This window comes from Heterodontus francisci, unplaced genomic scaffold (assembly GCF_036365525.1).
Source record: "Heterodontus francisci isolate sHetFra1 unplaced genomic scaffold, sHetFra1.hap1 HAP1_SCAFFOLD_124, whole genome shotgun sequence".
Lineage (NCBI taxonomy): Eukaryota > Metazoa > Chordata > Chondrichthyes > Heterodontiformes > Heterodontidae > Heterodontus > Heterodontus francisci.
The window spans coordinates 3,135,244-3,154,529 of NW_027140322.1; the positions used below are offsets into that span (position 1 = coordinate 3,135,244).

At 42.5% G+C, this 19,286-nt stretch overlaps 1 protein-coding gene across 1 annotated transcript; it reads right to left on the reverse strand.

The window, feature by feature from the left end:
• Positions 1–1,424: 1,424 nt before the first annotated feature.
• On the reverse strand, positions 1,425–18,443 carry LOC137359227 (deleted in malignant brain tumors 1 protein-like). The gene is made up of 5 exons (XM_068025287.1): positions 18,414–18,443; positions 17,246–17,560; positions 4,846–5,160; positions 2,094–2,282; positions 1,425–1,558 (listed from the first exon to the last, which is right to left on the reverse strand). Exons 2-5 carry the CDS (start codon positions 17,556–17,558, stop codon positions 1,425–1,427), a joined length of 951 nt encoding a protein of 316 aa, XP_067881388.1. The 5' UTR covers positions 17,559–17,560; positions 18,414–18,443.
• Between the last annotated feature and the right edge of the window lie 843 nt (positions 18,444–19,286).

Consider the following 19,286-nt stretch of genomic DNA (forward strand, 5'->3'; position numbering starts at 1 on the left):
CACGTGATCTGTTGGACAACAGTACATGAGGATTATAAGTTCAATACACATTCACCTCATCACTCAGTCCAACTCATTGTCCCATCACCAGATAAATCAAAAATGTTAAATGCACCTTTGACAGGTAAATGAAACTATCCAGCAGAATATGTGTTTGCACTTACTTATTACATAGAATATAAAGAACAGAAATATTTCAGATGTCCTACTAGATCTGGCTTTGACAAGTTATGGTCTTCAGTTTACCGTGTATGTTTTGAATGCTTGTGTCCGTTGTTGTCAGGCAAGCAGTCACGTGATTAACTGTCAATTTATACTCATGTTATCTAACTGTATCTGTTCCTTGTCCATGTATGTTCCCCTTATTTGTTATCTTGGTCAGACGTTCACTGCCATCTCCTCTTTCCTTTATCTTGACTAACAAGTGAGTTGCATTGATCTAGCGCCATTAACGTAATCAAAGATTCCAAGGCGCGATTCAGGAGTGATATCAAAGCAATTTTAACACAAAGCACCTAAGACTAAATTAGTTCAGATGACCAAACGCTAAGTCAAAGAGTTAGTTTTATGGAGCATCTTAAAGCAGGAAAGACAGGTTGACAGGCAAAGAGATTTAAGCAAGTAATTCGAGAGCGTGTGACCTTTGCAGTTTCAAGCACAGCCGCCAATGGTGCGCAATTAAAATCAGGAATGCTCAAGAAGCCAGAACTGGGAGCTGTCAGACTGGAGCCGATTGCAAAGACAGGAGCTGTGAGGTCAAGATTTCCACTGTTTCTGAAGAAAGTACTTAGTCCAACCAATCGGTATCAAAACTGAATCATTAAATATCTCATATGTTGTAAGTTCCACTCTGGCATATGTAAATAAATGTTCATTGGAACAACCCCAAAACATCTGTCCACACTTACATTCTGCATAATACAACATCCCCAGAACATATGCCTGCATTTTCATGCTGCACAATGGAACTTTCAAGCGCAAGTCCAAAACATCTGTCTACTTTTATACACAGTCTAATGAAACTTACACCAGAACAACTCCCACACAGCTACCTCCACTTACATACTGTACAATGGAACTGATTGCAAGCTCGACGCTGGATTGGATAGCAGAGCTGAGAGTCCAATTCCATATTCTATTTATCACAAGGCCGTTATCTTTCACCTCCATCATCATTCACCTCCCTTCCTGCCTCAGCCCATCTGCTGCCGAAATGCTCACCTATGCTTTGTTGCCTGTAGAACCGAATATTTCAATGTTCTCCTGGGCGATTACCCATCCTGCACCCTCCAGAAACATCAGCTCATCCAAAGCATTGTTGCTTCTCCTACATGAAGCCTTTCTCAGGAGCGCCACTGCACTCACTGGTTTCCCATACGCCAATGCCTCGTGTTTTCCATTATGATCTTCATGTTCAGACACCTTCATGCTCTACCCCTGCCATCAGTATAACCGCCTGCAGCCTGAATCATTTCAAGAGCTCTGCATTTCTCTGAATCCCGCTTCTTGCTCATCACCCACTTCCATTGCCCACAACTTTCAGTCTTGTCTTTACCATCTGACCCCCACAGATCAGAATTTTCCCGCGAAACATTTCTGTGTCTCCAGCTCTTCAAATCCAGTCTTTCGACTAAGAATTTAGTCACCCACTCTAACATCTCTTTGTTTTGCTCTGTGTCAGTTTTCTGCCGATTACATTCCTGTTAAACTCCTTGTGATGTATGTGTTAAATGAAAGTTCTGTTATAAAAAAAATCTTGTTGCTTCATTGTGTCCGTGTCCTCTCTCTCCGCACACTACCACCATCCAGCCCCAGCTCCCCACCCGCCACCCATCCTCACCCCTTCCCCTCGAGTGAAATTACTGGTTTGAGACACCCAGCAACAAGTAACCTATATTATCACTTTTCTCAGCAGATTAGACATTTCACTTCTTTGTTATTGTAAAAGCAGTGAAGAATTTGTTTACCTGAACACAGGACCCCAACGTCCATACTGTCAGTGAGAGACGAATTCAATGTGAATAAGCTGCAGTTCTGGAGCTGCAATTCGTTTCCTTCACACTGGACAGCATTCACCCAGACGGGTCCTTCACTCTCTCCGTCCTTTGAATAGTTATAAGTGGCTGTCGCTTCACCGCAGCCCAGCTGTGTACAGACCACGTTGGCATCATTTAGGGTCCAGTGTCTGTCCTGCAATCTCCCCCAGCTGCCGGTGTAGTAAATCTCCACTCGCCCATCACACCAGCTTCCCCCGTTAGTCAGCTTTAGTGACCAATTTTCATCTACAATATGAAACACATTGAGAATGGTGAAACTGAAGCAAAATATCTCATAATTTACTGCCACCAGAAAAATTATTAATTTTAATGGTTACGATTTCTGTCATCATTATTCAGAAGGCTTGTCGGAAGCTGTTCTTCACCATTACCTTTTCTCAGTAAAAACATTTTAGAGACATACCGAGTAGCTTCCGCTAGCTAAACTGGGGAAAAGGGGTAAAATGAACTGGGGGTGAGCGCGGTACATACCGGCTATTGATAAGTGATGAGACCGAAGGATGGACCAGGGGCTTTAAATGGCTCCTGACAGATGACAGTTCCCTTTCTCCCATATGGAGGGAAACAGACAAGTTTAATTTGAGACAATGCTTCCGATGACGTCTCAAATCGCTTCACAGGCAATGAAGTACTTTTGAATTGTAGTCACTAATGCAATATATGCTGACCCGAGGGACTGAAGGTCGTTCTCCTGTCTACATGAACTGATATTTCCTGATCTTGCCCTGTACTTGAAAATATCATCAACGTTTCTTCCAATTTTTCTTCCTCATCTTCACATGGTCCATCTTCAACTCTTCCGTTCCCTTCCACAACATCTCTGTCTCTGATTCTGGGGATAGACTATTAACCAATATAAAGAGTAAGCCCAGTGACTCTCACAGTTACCTTGTCTATGATTCCTCACACCACGATTCCTCTAATGACTCTATCACATTCTTCCACTTTCTCCATCTGCATTGTATCTGTCTGCGGATGCAACCTTCCATACCAGTGCTTCCAGATATGTCTTCCCTTTCCCTCAACCGAGGACTCTCCTCACCTCCTCATCCACCCACCATGGTTGACAGGGCCCTCAAGCACGCATATTCCATTTCCCAAACTTCTGCTTTCACCCTTTACTCCTCCCAGAACCATGATAGGATTCTGCTTTTCCTCATCTTCCACTCCATCAGCTTTCATATTCAATCGATCATCTTCTACCATTTCCACCACCTTTAATTTGATGCCACTACCAAACACATCTTCCCCTTCGCTCCACTTTTAACATTCTGAATGGTCCATTCGCTTTGTGGCACCCTAATGCTCTCTTCAATCATTCTCAACACCCCTTCCCACAGGACCTCCCCATGAAAGTGCAGAAGATGCAAACACCGCACTGTTACCTCCACCTTTCGCTGCATCGAAGCCCCCAAATACCGCTTCCAAGTGAAACAACGATTTAACTGTCCTGCTTTCTATTTTGTACTCTGCATTTACTGTATTGGCTGATCATGATGCCGTCTCATTTACATTGGCAGACCAAACAGAGATGAGTGATTACTTTGCAGAATACCATTGCTCAGTCTGGAAGCTTTACCTTTAGCTTCCAGTTGCCTGCCATTTTCATTGTATACTCCACTCCCACTCTGACCTCTCCCTCCTCTTTCTCCTGCACAGTTCCAATGCAGGATAACAGAAGTTTGAGAAACAGCACTTCTTCTTTCCACGAGACTCTCTGCACCATTTTGGAATGAACACAGAGTTCAGAAATTTCAGATCAGATTCCCTCCCCTTTTTTCTGTTTTGGACGAGATCTTGCCTTCCAATTTGTACCTCCACATAAAATGTGCTTTTCACTTGACGTATTCCAACATACTTTTGCTTTGCATTGTCCCTTTTACCATTTAATCTCTCCAGTCTTTCACCATATCACAGACTGTTCATTTCGTTCTTTCTTTGTTTCCCCCTTTCTTTAAAACATGTTAAGTCTGTAAGTTCTGATGAAAGATCCGCAAACTGAAAGGTTGATACGGTTTCTCTCACCATACATGCTGCCAGAACTTCTGAGTATTTCCAGCTCTTACTGTTTTTATTACCTATATTTTAAATTGTGAAACGTGGGAACACTTTTGCACTGAGCAATGTCCCACATACAGTGATCAGATAACTGAGCAGATAACCTGTTATATGAGAGTGCTGGCTGAGAGATAAATGTAATCCTGGAAACTGGGAGAATTGCAATTTACATCAAGTTTGTGAAATAATCAAAGACATAGCACATTGGTGAAATAACGAATTTCGTCATTCACTATCATTTAATTGCACTTGGTGCAACGGAAATTAAAATAAAGCTCACACTATTTATCTGGCATCAAGTTCACAGTGTTTTCTATTAAACAGATGATCTTTGCAGAGAATTCCATGATCATTCATATTTCAACTGCCTACATTGATAACAGTTTCAGTGCTCGAGCAACATTTCCATTCCATGGCAGTGGTCCTGGAAGCATCTTCCTGATTCGAAAGCCCTTCAATAATACCCCAGATTTACCCGGAAATAGATATTATATGACGAGAAGTACTAACAACTAGTCATTGTATGTATTAAATGTTTACTGGAGTGAAGATTTGATTCATTTGTAATTTAATTCAGACCAAAACACCCGGAAACATTTCTCAGAATCTTGCTGACAAAGGAATTATGGTATTAACAAAACTAGTGAATCAGCGACCTGTGGAAATAGTCAATGATGCTTGACAGCAGAACAGTTGGTGTATTTTAGTTGAATTGACTGAGATGACTCACCCGTACAGATGACACTTGCATCGTTTTCATGTGAGAAGCTAAACTGTTCCCAGGATGAAACAGGACAATCCCACAATCGCGTCTCGTTCCCCCGACACCTGAAATTTTCCTTCCACACTGGACCAGTTCCCTTCCCAAAGTGAGCTCCTCCCGGGATTGAGTTTACTGTCCCACACTGTAGGTGCTCACAGACCACGTTGGCGTCTTCCATATCAAAGTAAAGGTCACACAGCGTCCCCCACTGGTCTCCATGTAGCACCTCCACCCGGCCGGAGCATCTGTTCATCCCACCAACCAATCGAGGTTCAGGTTTCCCTGCATTGGAAACAAATACAAATCCAAATAATTTCTAAATCATCCTCTGCACAGAAACAGCAAAATAGAAAATGGGTAAAAAAAAAAGTAGAATTTTATCTACACGATTATCCAGCCATACTTTACACAAATTATCTATCAAATTGCAATTAGAATTACTACAGCAACACAAAAGTAAAATACTGCGGCTGTTGGAGATCTGAAATGAAATAGAAAATGCTGCAAATACTGAGCAGGGCTAGCAGCAACTGTGGCGAGAACAAGAGAGTTATGTTTCAGGTCTGTGTCCTTTCCTCACAAAAATTACTACAGGACCTCTTTAAGAAGTTTGCTGAATACTCAAAAGTTAACAATTCTTCTTTCAAACGCTGATCAATTCTTGGTCTTTATCTCTTGGTGCTTGGAATATAAAACTCAGAAGGATGTGATGTTTCTGTTGTATCTGTTGTCGCTTTTGTGCACCGCACTTCACAAAACCATTGGCTTTGGAGGTGGTGCTGGACAGAGTCACTGGAATGACAACAATGCTTAAAGCATTACATTATGAAGACAAGTTGCATAAACTTTGTTTACAGTAGATTGCGTTTAGAATGATTAGACCTTATCGAGTTGACGTGTATAAAATGTTTAAGGGGTTTGATAGATGCGCTAGAGACGATCAGGAGAACAAATACAAAACAAGGCCATTTAGGAGCTGCTTTTCTTCATGAGGGATGTGGACATCTCTGGCAGTTATTGTTCAAATTTATTTGCCATTGAAACCGTTGTCAGAACCTTCTTCTTGAACTGAAATTGATTGCCTGGGCAATGTTCTTCTGCAAGTTCTGAGGTCGGTCGAGTTAAGTCAAAGGTTTTAGGCATTGTGTGTACCTTTAGCTGCATGTGTTATAAACAGAGTGGGAAGTGTAGAATTTGGTAATTAGTGTGTAAAACTGAAATCTAGCCTTAACATTTAGAATTTAACTTGTAATATAGAAAAGCTGCAAGGCAGTTCATGTTAGCAGTTAATCGTGCAAGTCAAGTTCGCAGTAAGCAGTCAATCAGCTGTGATTGTCCGATCTGGGGTAATTACTGTCAGCTGGAAACGGTCTAAACTGTTGCAACTTGAATGAGCCTGCAAAGGCACATAACATTAGACTTCATTGCAAGTGGCTTTGAGTGCAGGAACAGGGATGTCTTACTTCAGGGCCTTGGTGAGACCACATCTGGAGTACTGTGTGCAGTTTTGGTCTCCTTATCTGAGAAAGGATGCCCTTGCCATGGACAGAGTGCAAAGAAGATTTACTAGGCTGGTTTCTAGGATGGCAGGATTTACGTATGAGGAGAGATTGGGTCCACTGGGCCTATATTCACTAGTGTTTAGAAGAACGAGATAGAGCCACATTGAAACCTATAAAATTCGAACAGGACGAGGCAGGCTCGATGCAGGGAAGATGTTCCCGATGGCTGGAGAGTCCAGAACCAGGTGTCACAGTCTCAGGATATGGGGTATGCTATTTAGAACCGAGATGAGGAGAAATGTCTTCACTCAGTGGGTGGTGAACCTGCGGAATTCTCTACCGCAGAAGGCAGGGGAGGCCAAACAATTACATATTTTCAAGAAGGAGATGGATATCTTTCTTAATGCCAAAGGGATCAAGGGGTATGGGGACGAAACGAAACAGGGTAATGATTTTGATGATCAAACATGTTTTTATAATGGCTTGGCAGGCCCGAAGGGCCGACTGGCCTATGCCAACTCCTAGTCCTATTTTCTGTGTTTCTATTTTTAGTCTTCTAGTAAGGCAGAGTGTTACCACAGATTGCAATGTTAACTGAATACATTATGAAAATAGTGGGAAGTTAGAGTTTGCTCAGAGTAAGAATTCGGTGGACAGGGGGAAAAGGAGTTTTTTTTTTTCATTCGTTCACAGGGAGTGGAGGTTTTTGGCTAGGCCAGCATTTATTACCCAACCCGAATTGCCCTTGCAACGATGGTGGTGAGCCGCCTTCTTGTACTGCTGCAGTGCATGCGCTCTCAGTACACCCACAGTGCTGTTAGGAAGGGAGTTCCAGGATTTGACCCAGCTGTGGTGATGAAACGTTGATATAGTTCCAAATCAGGATGGTGTGCGGCTTGGAGGGGAACCTGCAAATGGTGCTTCTACCATCCATCTGCTGTCCTTGTCCTTCTAAGTGGCAGAGGGCGTGGGTTTGTAAGGAGGTGCCTTCTTTTGTCTGTTAAGCTTCAGTAAGTGAGTGGAGTCACAGATTTAACAGGGCGCCACGGCCAGCAGCAGCAGAGAGGCAGAGACCAGACAAATAGAGGGGAAGCAGTTGTCAGGTCAGAGTATGAGGGGACGTGGATAATTTACAAATAAGTACTAAGTTAATTGGTGAGTGCTTAGTGTTTCGGCGTTAGCTAACCAGTAAAATAGCTTTAAAGCTAAAATGCATTTACACATAATTTTACCTTTTAAATAAAGACAGCCTATGTTCTCGCAGAGCAGTTATTTTTTTCTGGATATAGGATTTTGTGGATAACGGAATTATCCCGAGGGAGCATGTCCATAGTAGATGTCTCCACCTGGAAACTCTCTGGCACAGGGTCATAGAGCTGGAGTGGGAATTGGAGATACTCCAAAACATACCGCAGCAAAAGGAGTATTGGACAGTTTGCTACAGATTTTAGTCACATCTTGTAGAGAGGTGCGGGGTCAGAATGAGGTTGTTGCAGCTTCTAGTGCACAGCAATGGAAATCCAGATTTGTTGGTGAACGAGGATATGCAGAAAATGAATCTATCCAACAGGAACAATGTACTGGCTATTTGTGAGGATAAGGATGAAGACTGTCAGAAGGGCAGCCAGAATGTTGACCGGGATACGTTGGAACAGGAGGCTGTGCAAAAGGTGGAGGAGTCGAGAATAATGTGATACTTTTAAGTAGTTCAGTCATTAGGTTATTAGGAGTCCCAAACAGTATTTGCCCAACTTGTGCGAAGTGAGGGATATCTCAAATCAGATTGCGAGAATGCAGGGGAAATATCCAGTCGTTGTGGACCATGTATGGACCAACAGCATAGGAAAGAAAAGGCAAGAGTTTCTTTTCAGAGAGTACCTGGTGCTGAACTATAAAAGAAGATCTCAAGGATTATAATCTCTGGATTATTATACAAGCCGCTTGCACATTTGAATGGGGAGTGGGGGGTGGGGGAATAGGGAGGTCAACACGTGGTTGAAGGTGTTGATGTTGGAAAGAGGTGTTACTTTTCATGGTACCCACCACTTGTACTGGGATATTAAACAACTGTTCTGTTGGAATGCGCTTCACCTGAACCGGGTTGGGATCAGGGTCCTAGAATAAAGGATAAATAAGGTTGTTACAGGTTTCTTAAACTAGTAAGTGGGTGAAGGGAAGCTGGTGGGGGCTGGCTGCGGGGGTAGAGCAAAGTTGGAAATCTAACGTAAATAGGCAATACCGGGAGAGGAAAAACTAAAACATGCAATATTTGAGTAAGACAATTTTACAGTTTTTCAACACTTGAATCTGCGGTGAAAACAGCTGTTGCTTTCTTGACAAAACAGTTGCTAGAAATACTGGCAGACCTCGACGTTTTGGGCAGTGTACTCTGTCCATTGTCTGGAGAAACAACTGGAACTGGTGGAAGCGATCGGTTTATATGTAGTGGAGAATGGGAATAAGGACAGGATCTTAGGTTATTACAGGTGCTTGTTCTAGCTGCTATTGGTCTGTTAATTATATTCCGTGAAAGGTCAGTACATGCCATTGTGCTTGCTGCTGTTTGGTCAGCTACAGTGTATCGTGGCAGGTCAATCCATACTATTGTTCTGGTCGTGGTATGTTGGCTGCAGAGCAGGGGATGGTGTGTCTCTTGAGGAGAGACAACCAGATATCCACTGAGGAGCAGGCCACTGTTAGGGGGACGTTGTGGTGTTTATAGATCTCCATAGCTTCCCTGATGCAGTGAATGGGACAAGCCTGCCATCGTCAAGTAAACTCAACGCAATGATCACAGCATTGAATGGTCCAATTCCAAACTCACCTCTTCTATTATGGACTGGCATGCAAGACACAGTAACATCATAAGTATAAAAGAAAACAAAAACATGGGAAAATAGGGAAAAGAGCCCAGATTCTCGTGAATGGCAGATATACAAAGAATAGCAAAGGGTGACAAAATAGATCGCAATAGCTACAATACTTTTACAATAATTTCTAAAATAGTTTGTAAGTAAGAGCAATGTGGCCTCATTAAAATGACAATGGTGATATTATAAATGAAAATAAGGAAATGGCGGGAATTATACATAATTACTTTGCATCAGTATGGACATGGACGTCACTTTTCTTAAGGTTCCTTGTTGTTACAGTTGACCAAAAGCTGCCTTGACGTCGAGGACAGTCACTTTCATCTCACTTCTGGAATTCAGCTCTTTTTTTCCATTTTTGGACAAAGGGTGTAATGAGGCCTGAAGCTGAGTGGTCCGACAAACCCAAACTGAGCATCAGTGAGTAGTTTATTGGTAAGTACTGCTTGGTAGCGCTGTAAACCACACCTTCCATCACTTTGTTAATGATTGAGAGCAAACTGCTGGGACAGTAATTAGAAAATTGCAATTGTTACACGGCTATTTAAAGTATGTTAGCGAGGGAATCGAGGGAATTATAGATTGGTTCGCCTAACAGCTGTTGTCAGGGAATTACCAGAGTGTACATTTAAAGATGGAGTGTCTGATCACCTTGAAAAGTTGCAGCCAATCAGAGATAGGCAACATGCATTTGTAAAAGGTAGATCATGCCTGATGAACCTGATCAATTGTTTTGTGGAGGTAACTAAAGTAGAGGGCAGGGGAAGCTCAATGGATGTTAATCAGATGGACTTCCAGAAAGCAAACAACAAAATCCCTCATAACTGATTGTTGGCTAAAGTTGCAGCTCATAGGATTTAGAGCAAATTATTGACTACTTAGGACGTGAGCTAAGTGGCAGGAGACAGACAGCAGGGATAATGGGCAGATCATCTAACGGGCAGGATGTGATGGCGCCGTCCCACAGGAACCTCTACTATTTATTAATGATTTAGATGGCTGAATAGAAAGCCACATATAATTGACATACTCAATATTGCCATTGAAAAAATTCAACGATATTGTAATCATGCATATTTTAAGCATAAATTTGCAACAAGAAAAAAAGTAGATTAAGTGACTGTGTAAAACTATTACAATATTGGCAAGTGTGAGGTATCCAATTTGGAATTTAAAATGTTCCAGTATTTTCGAAATGGTGAAAAAACGGAAAATAGACTTCAGGATCAAGGGCAAGGACAGAAAAAAAAACAGCAAATGGAATGCTGGGCTTTATATCTGGAGGAACGGAATACAAGGGGCTAGAAATGATGCTACAGCTAAAAAAAATCCTGGTCAGGGCACATCTACAGTAGTGTTCAGCTGTGTGCAAACAAAAAGTATTTTGGGCAGTTAGAACTGTGCAAGAAGTATTGTGCGACAAGAACTGATGCTGGGAGTACTATTGATCATATTTTGCATAAATGATTTCGACTCAGGAAAGGGACATACAATTACAATATTCATTAATGACATGTACTTGGGACAATGGTTAATACTAAGGCAAATTGTGATAAAATACATGACGTTAACGAAATTGTAAATGAATTCTAATGCAGATAAATGTACACTTACAGATTAGGGTAGGAAGAATGAGAACACATTTTCCTTGGACAATGATAATCTAAATTGTGTCGAGGAGCAATGGGATTCAGGGGAACAGATAGAAAAATGAATACAACAGCAATACGGGTTAACAAAGCTACAGAAAATACAAAAACATTGAGGATTATTTTCAGAGAGATACGTTGAAAGGGGAGTCATACCCAGCACAAGGAAAGATTTGCTGTTGATGGGAGTCGGTTGATTGGGTGCGAACTGGTCAGTGTTTCCCTGCTTTTCGAGGAAGTATGCAACAGGGCAATTTTCCACCGTATCAGTTGGATCCTAGTGCTGTAACTGTACTGGATCAGCTAGGCTCCAGTTGTTGCTAGTTTTAGAGCATTGATCTTCAGCACTGCAGCTGGAGTGTTATCGGGCCCCGAATCTTTGTTATGTGCAGTGTGCTCTGCCGCTTCTTAATGTTGTGCACTGTAAATTTAGGAATGGACCGAGAAATAGGAAGCATTTGCACAGCAGTAGCTCATTGGCATGGATTGTCACGCACCACTTCTCACCTTTTGCCAGTCTGAATAACTACCTTTAACCCACACTTTGTTGACTGTTTTGCAGCCAGTTTTCTACAGTCTGTCATGATTACCCTTCAAAGTATGCAATTAATTACCTTGAAACCACATTCACAGTTTTAGGTTTAAAAACTGAACAGACAGCTTCTGACCAGCAAGATGCAACAGTCAGCATATAATCATAGAATGTTTACAACACAGAAGGAGGACATTCAGCCCGTTGTGTCCATGCTGGTTATCAGCAAGAGCTCCTCAGCTGGTCCTATGCTTCTGCCCTTTCCCCATAGCCATGCAAAGATTTTCTCTTCAGGTGCTTGTCCAATTCCATATTGAAAGCCACAATTGAATCTGTCTCCATCAGACTCGCAGGTAGAACATTCCAGAAGATCCTAACCACTCGCTGTGTAAATAACTTATTCCTCATGTCGACGTTGGTTCTTATCCCATCCACCTTATAACAGTGTTCTCTGGTTATTGACCTTTCTGCCAAGAGGAACACTTTCTCTCTATCTACTCTGTCTATTCCCCTCATGATTTTGAACACCTCTATCAAATTTCCTCGCAGCCTTCTCTGTTCTCAGGAGAGCGACCACAGTTTCTCCAAACTATCATTGTAACTGAAGTCTTTCATCCCTTGAACCTTCCTTGTAAATCCTTTCTGCACCCATTCTATAGCATTCACATTCTTCTAATGTCCCGTGCCCTGAATTGTACACAATACGCCAGTTGAGGTGAAGCCAGTGTTCCACAAAAGTTCATAATAACTTCCTTACTTTTTTACACTATACCGCCACTTAAAAAGGCCAACATCCCATTGAATATTAACCAATTTCTCAACCTGCCCTGCTACCTTCAACGATTTGATCAAAAATACTCCCAGGTGACTGTTGGCTGCAGCCACTTTCTAATTGTACCCTTGAAAAGAGACTGGCAGCAAGCATTAAAAGAAATCCCAAAGTATTCTATAGACAGAGAAATAGTAAAGGGGTGGTAAAAGGAGGAGTGGGGTCGATGAGGGATCAGAAAGAGGATTTACATATGGAGGTAGCGGGTATAGTTCAGGTATTATCTAAATTCTCTGCGCCTGTCTTTGCCAAGGAAGAAGATGCACCCCGGGCAATGGTTACAGAGGAGGTAATTCAGATACTGGAGGGGTTTAAATTAATAAAGAGGATGCATCAGATATACCCTGTTAATAAGAACATACGTATGAACATACAAATTAGGAGCAGGAGGTGGACACTCGATTCGTCGAGCCTGCTCCACCATTCAATACGTTCATGGCTGAACTGATTACTCCACATTTCCACTGACCCCCGATAACCTTCCACCCCCTTGGTTATCAAGAATCTACCTACCTCTGCCTTAAAAAAATTCAAACACTCTGCTTCCACTGCCTTTTGAGGAAGAGAATTCCAAAGAGTCACAACCCACTGAGAAAAAAATTCTCCTCATCTCTGTCTTAAATGGGCGACCCTTATTTTTAAACAGTGACCCCTAGTTCTAGCTTCTCCCACAAGGGGAAACATATTTTCCACAACCACCCTGTCAAGACCTTTCAGGATATTATATGCTACAATCATGTCGCCTCTTCCTCTTGTAAATTCCAGCGGAAGCAAGCCTAGCCTGTCAAATCTTTCCTCGCATAGCAGGTCACCCATTCCAGATATTAGTAGAGTAAACCTTCTCTGTACTGCCTCCAACGCATTTACATCAGTCCTTAAATAAGGAGACAAGTATGGTACACAATATTCCAGATGTGGTCTCACCAATACACTGTGTCTCTGAAGCATAGCCTCCCTACTTTTGTATTCAATTCCACTCGCGATAAATGATGACATTTTCCTAGCTTTTTTAATTACTTGTTGCATCTGCATACTAACGTTTTGCGTTTCATACACTAAGACGCCCATATCTCTCTGTATCTCAGAGCTCTGCAATCTCTCACCATTTAGATAATATGCTTCCCTTCTATTCATACTCACAAAGTGGACAATTTCCCAGTTTCCTACATTATAATCCATTTGCCAGGTCTTTGCCCACTCACTTAACCTATCTATATCCCTTTGCAGACTCCTTATGTCCTCTTCTCAAGTTACATTCTTACCTATCTTTGTGTCATTAGCAAATTTAGCAAGCATACCGTCGGTCCCTGCATCTAAGTCATTTCCATAAATTGTGAAACGTTGAGGCCCCAGCACAGATCCCTATGGCACACCACTCGTTACTTCTTGTCAACCAAAAAAATGACCCATTTATGCCTACTCTCTGTTTCCTGTGAACGAACAAATCTTCCATCCATGTTAATACGTTACCCCCTACACCATGAACATTAATTTTCTGCAATAGCCTTTGATGTGGCACCTTCTCAAATGCCTTCTGGAAATCTAAGTACAATACATCGACCAGTTCCCCTTTACCAACAGCACATGTAACTCCCTCAAAGAACTCCAATCAATTGGTTAAACATGATCTGCCTTTCACAAATCCATGTTGACTATGCCTGATTACCTTGAATGTTTCTAAATTCCCTGCGATAACATCTTTAATAATAGCTTGTAACATTTTCCCTAAGGCAGGTGTTAAACTAATTGGCCTATAATTTCTTGCTTGCTGTTTCCCTCCCTTTCTGTCTAAAGGAGTTGCATTCGCTATTTTCCAATCTAAATTAACCTTCCCCGAATTTAGGGAATGTTGGAAAATTAAAATTAACGCATCAACTACCTCACTTGCCACTTCTTTTAACACCCGAGGATGAAGTCCATCGGGTCCCGGGGACTTGTCAGCCTGCAGCTCCAACAATTTGCTCAGTACCTTTTCCCTGGTGTTTGCAATTTTCCAGAGTTCCTCCGTCCCTTCCATTTCCCGACTTACAGCTAAAACTGGGATGTTACTTTTGTACTCAATAGTGAAGACCCATGCCAAATATCTGTTCAATTCATCTGTCATCTCCTTATTTTCCATTATTAACTCCCCAGACTCACATTTTATAAGTTTAACGCTCACTTTATTACCTCTTTTCTTTTTTTTAAATGTATATATATATATATAAACTCTTACTATCTGTCCTTATATATCTATCTAGCCTTCTCGCGTCCTCTAATGCTACCTGACTTATCAATATTTTTGTCATCCTTTGTTTTTTAAAAATATTTTATCCAATCTTTTGACCTGCCTCCCATCTTTGCGCAATTACAAGCTTTTTCTTTAAGTTTGATACGACCTTTGGCTGTTTCACTTAACCACGGATGGTGGGACCCACTCTTGGAATGTTTCTTTCTCGTTGAAATATGAGAAATTGTGTAATCTGAAATATTCCCTTAAATGTCTGCCACTGAAACTCTATTGACCTATCCCGCAACCTGATTTGCCAATTCACTTTAGCTAGCTCTGCATTCATGTCCTCATAATTGCCCTTATTTAAGTTTAAAATATTAGTCTTGGACCCACTCTACTCTCCCTCAAACTGAATGTAAAATTCAATCATATCATGATCGCTGCTACCTAGGGGCACCTTAACTGTGAGGTCATTAATTATTCCTACCTCATTGCACAATACCAGGTCTCGTATATCCTACTCTCTGGTTGGCTCCACAAGGTACTGTTCCAAGAAATTATCCCGAAAATATTCTATGCATTCCTCATCTAGGCTATCTCTGCCCATCTGACTTTTCCAGTCTAAATTTAGGCGAAACTCCGCCCCTAATTATCACTGTACCGTTCAGACAGGCTGCCATTCATTTCTTCATTTGTAACCCGCCCCACAGTATGGTTAATGTCAGGTGGTCTGGACACCACTTCTGACAAGCAAATTCTTGCCTTAATGATTTTTCATCTCTACCCGAACAGCTTCTACATCCTGGTCTCCTGAACTTAGATCATCCCTCACCATTGCGCTAATACCATCATTAATTAACAGAGCTACCCCTCCACCTATTCCCAGCTTCCTGCCCTTCCTAAATGCCATGTATCCTTCAATCTTCAGGTCCCTGTCTATATATATATAAATGAACTAAACCTTGGTGTACAGGGCACAATTTCAAAGTTTGCAGATTATACAAAACTTGGAAGCATCGTGAACTGTGAGGAGGATAGTACAGATCTTCAAAAGGACATTGACAATTTGGTGGAATGGGCAGGCAGTTGGCGGATGAAGTTCAATGCAGAGAACTGTGAAGTGATTCATTTTGGTCGGACTGACATGAAGATAAAATATCAAACGAAGGGTTCAATTCTGAAGGGGTTACAGGAGCAGAGGGACCTTGGTTTAATAGTGCATAAGTCATTGACGGTGGCAGGCTAGGTTGAGAGAGCGTTAAATAAAGCATACACGGCCCTGGGCTTTATTAATAGGTGCATAGAGTGCAAGAGCAAGGAATTAAGTTGAACTTGTATGAGACACTAGTTCGGCATCAGCTGGAGTATTGCATCCAGTTCTGGGCGCCGCACTTGAGGAAAGATGTGAGGGCATTGGAGAGAATACAGAGACGTTTCATGAGAATGGTTCCAGGGATGAGGAATTTCAGTTATCAAGATAGATTGGAGAAGTTAGGACTGTTTTCCTTGGAGAAGAGAAGGCTGAGAGGTGATTTGATAGATGTATTCAAAACACTGAGGGTCCTGGACAGAATAGATAGAGAGAAATTGTTTCCACTGGTGAAAGGACCAAGAAGGAGAGGGTACAGATTTAATGCATTTGGTAAAAAAAAGCGAAAGTGACATGAGGAAAATCTTTTTTCATGCAGGAAGTATTTAATATCTGGAATGTCTGGCTGAGAACGTGGTGAGGCAGGTTCAATTGAAGCATTCAAAAGGGAATTAGACAGTATATGAAAAGGAAGAATATGCAGAGTTATGGAGAGAAGGCAGGGGAATGGAACTGAGTGAATTTCTCTTTCAGAGGGCCCATGCAGACATGATGGACCGAATAACCCCCTTCTGCACTGTAACAGTTCAGTGATTCTGTGATATTGCCTCTCCTCCTTGTTCCAACCAGAATGTACCAGTTCCCACTTCTCTGAATTAAATTTCATCTGCCACCTGTCCGTCCATTTCACCAGCCTCTCTTTGTCTTCTTGAAGTCGATCACTATCCTCCTGACAGTAACTGGTCAGGATTTCAGGAAAACTCGGCGCTTTTCTTCACATAGTTCAATGGTGTTGAGTTTAATCGTTGCAACTGCTTCCTGAACTATGTTATCTCTTTTGTTTAATATTCTGTGCATTACACTTTCTCAATATTTGCCAAAATGTAAATGGCAATGCGCAAGCAGCTGCGGGATCTGACAGAGCAGTTATCTTTGTGATTCCCACAATAACTGCGGACCCATTACTTCAGCTCCCCGAGGCTGAGGAACCTCCCTCCCTCCCTCCCTTCCCTGCTCCCCAGTCTCAGCTTCACAATCTGTGTGATATATCAGATCTGAGGCCAAGCGATCATTGCAGGTGGACAGCCGGGCTGACAGTACATGCCCGGCAGCGGCTGCTGGGTTGATGAATGGAGAGTTGGATTGAGATTGTGACATTTCCAGCCATTCAGATCATTCACTGCGGATCTAGGGAAAATCTCAATGGAAACTGCACTGTCTGCATTGTAAATGTGCTGAGTATCAGGTATTGGCTGCTCCCGGTGGACAATGTTTATTAAATATAATACTAATGATATAATTTTAAACAGTGATCCTAATATTAACATTAATTCTAACCAGAGATAACTGGAATTATTATCATCTGACTTTCCGGGTATGGATCGTCCCGGATTGTTTTACTTTCACTTCTTCACAGAATCTATCAGCCACGGCGGGAGATGAGAGACTGAGAAAGATTTTTACCTGAGCAGATGACGCCGGCATCGTTGGAGTGTGACAAGGAATAGTGATCCCATTGAGCTGACTTACAGTCCCGCAGAGCGGCCTCGGTCCCGCCACACTCTACAAACAACGTCACAATGGGTCCGGACCCTTCCCCAAAGTGAGCCCGGCCCGGTGCAGAGACCGCGGTCCCGCAGCCCAGCTCCCGACACACAACAGCAGCATCCGGCAGGTCCCAGAGATAGTCATTCACAGTCCCCCACTGCCCCCTGTAGTGAATCTCCACTCTCCCAGCGCACCGACTGCCCCCATTCACCAGTCTCAACTTCACCATCTCTGTAAAATATCAGAAATATCATCAAGCAGTTATAGTGTGTTAAACCCACAGTTTCCCAGCGCCCGGACCCTCCCCATTCACCAGTCTCAGCTTCTCCGTCTCTTTCAAATATCAGAAATATCAAGCGCTTCTCGTGTGTTAAACCCACAGGTTCCCAGTGCACAGACCCTCCCCATTCACCAGGTATGAATTGACAGGAATATCAGTCTGCACTCAGAACACTAATAAAAATCAGAGTATAGATTACACACGAAAAAAGGGAAGGGAAATACTAACACACGGTGAAAACGAGCAGGGAATCGGGAGACAGCCGGATATCCCCATCAACACAGCGGCTCCAATGAGAACTGGGTGGGGACAGGCTCAGAATAGTTCTAACCTGCAGAAGTGGGGAGATGGGCGCGGCTGTAATGATCACATGTTTACGTGCTCAGGACTCATTGGACGAAAACAGTGAGACCCCAGCACCTGGAAAGTGCAGAGGAAATTGCACCCACACCCAGTACAGCCAATGAAGACAGGGCTGGATGGTGATGTGTTCTTGATGTCAGCGCAGATTGGTTAGCTGGACCTTTGGACTGGCAGCAGTGTCAGTGGTGCTGATCCTTCACACTTCGCTCTTCAGAGACCCTCAGTAATTGTCCCTCCGCATGAAGGCAGCAGTCATCTCTCAGCTAAAATTAAAGATCTTCAGTCACAGTATGAGGGACACCCTCCCTTTCTGACTCTCAACTGGGCAGCGGGTTAATCCGTGATCAAAGAAAATGCTGAGATTTTCGCCCAAGCTTCATATTTAATGGGATGGATTAGAGCAGAGAGATAGCAGATAGTGTGAAAATAAAGGGCGATTACCTGACGGGTCAGCCTTACTGTTCCCAGGTCTGCCTGAAATGAGAAGTTAACAATTAGAGTTCACTGGGGCAAGAAATGAATGAAACTGTCAGAAAGAAAAAACACAAATACAACTAACTGCAGGGTCATTATTCCCGTGCCTTGCAGAAGAAATTATATCGGGATCTGTGATTTCATTCCTTAAAACAGAAAATACAGTTTCTGCACAACATTAATATTGGTAATGGGATAAAATATATCCAGAATTGTTTTCACATATACACACACTGACACCCAGATACACTCTCTCCTTGTGCTGACGGTGGGTGGGCTGCATGTATTACCAGTGTGAAGGTGCCTGAGAAGGCGATGGTGATGGTCCTCTCCCTTATAGAATCTTACAATGAAACAGCACAGAGGGACGCCATTCGGCCCGTGGTGCCTATGCTGTCTCTTCGTCAGAGCAGTCTAATTAGTGCCACTCCCATTCCCAATCGCCCTGTAAATTTGTGCTGATGGTGCTCTGATCATTGATGACCCGTATGTAGATACCCTGAGAAGAGGGTAGTGATGGATACCCTTTTAAACCCACACTGATGGCACTGTCAGTGAATTCAGCTTTCCGATCTAAAGTTCGAGAAGGGATGGCAACACAAGTTAAAGATTTTCCGATCCTGCGGTAGATTTCAATGCCTTTCAATTTACTGCAAATTCTTCCACCTGTAACTTTCAAAGTATCTGTAAACGTGTAATTGGGCTATTCTGTCGTTCAATAAATTACATAGCTTCCTCAAACGAAACAAAACAAGATTAACGGTATGTCAGCCTCCTAACTCCGTGCTGACTGTTTCTCACTAAGCTCCTGCAGTTCTGATTCTCTTGTAACCTGCCATC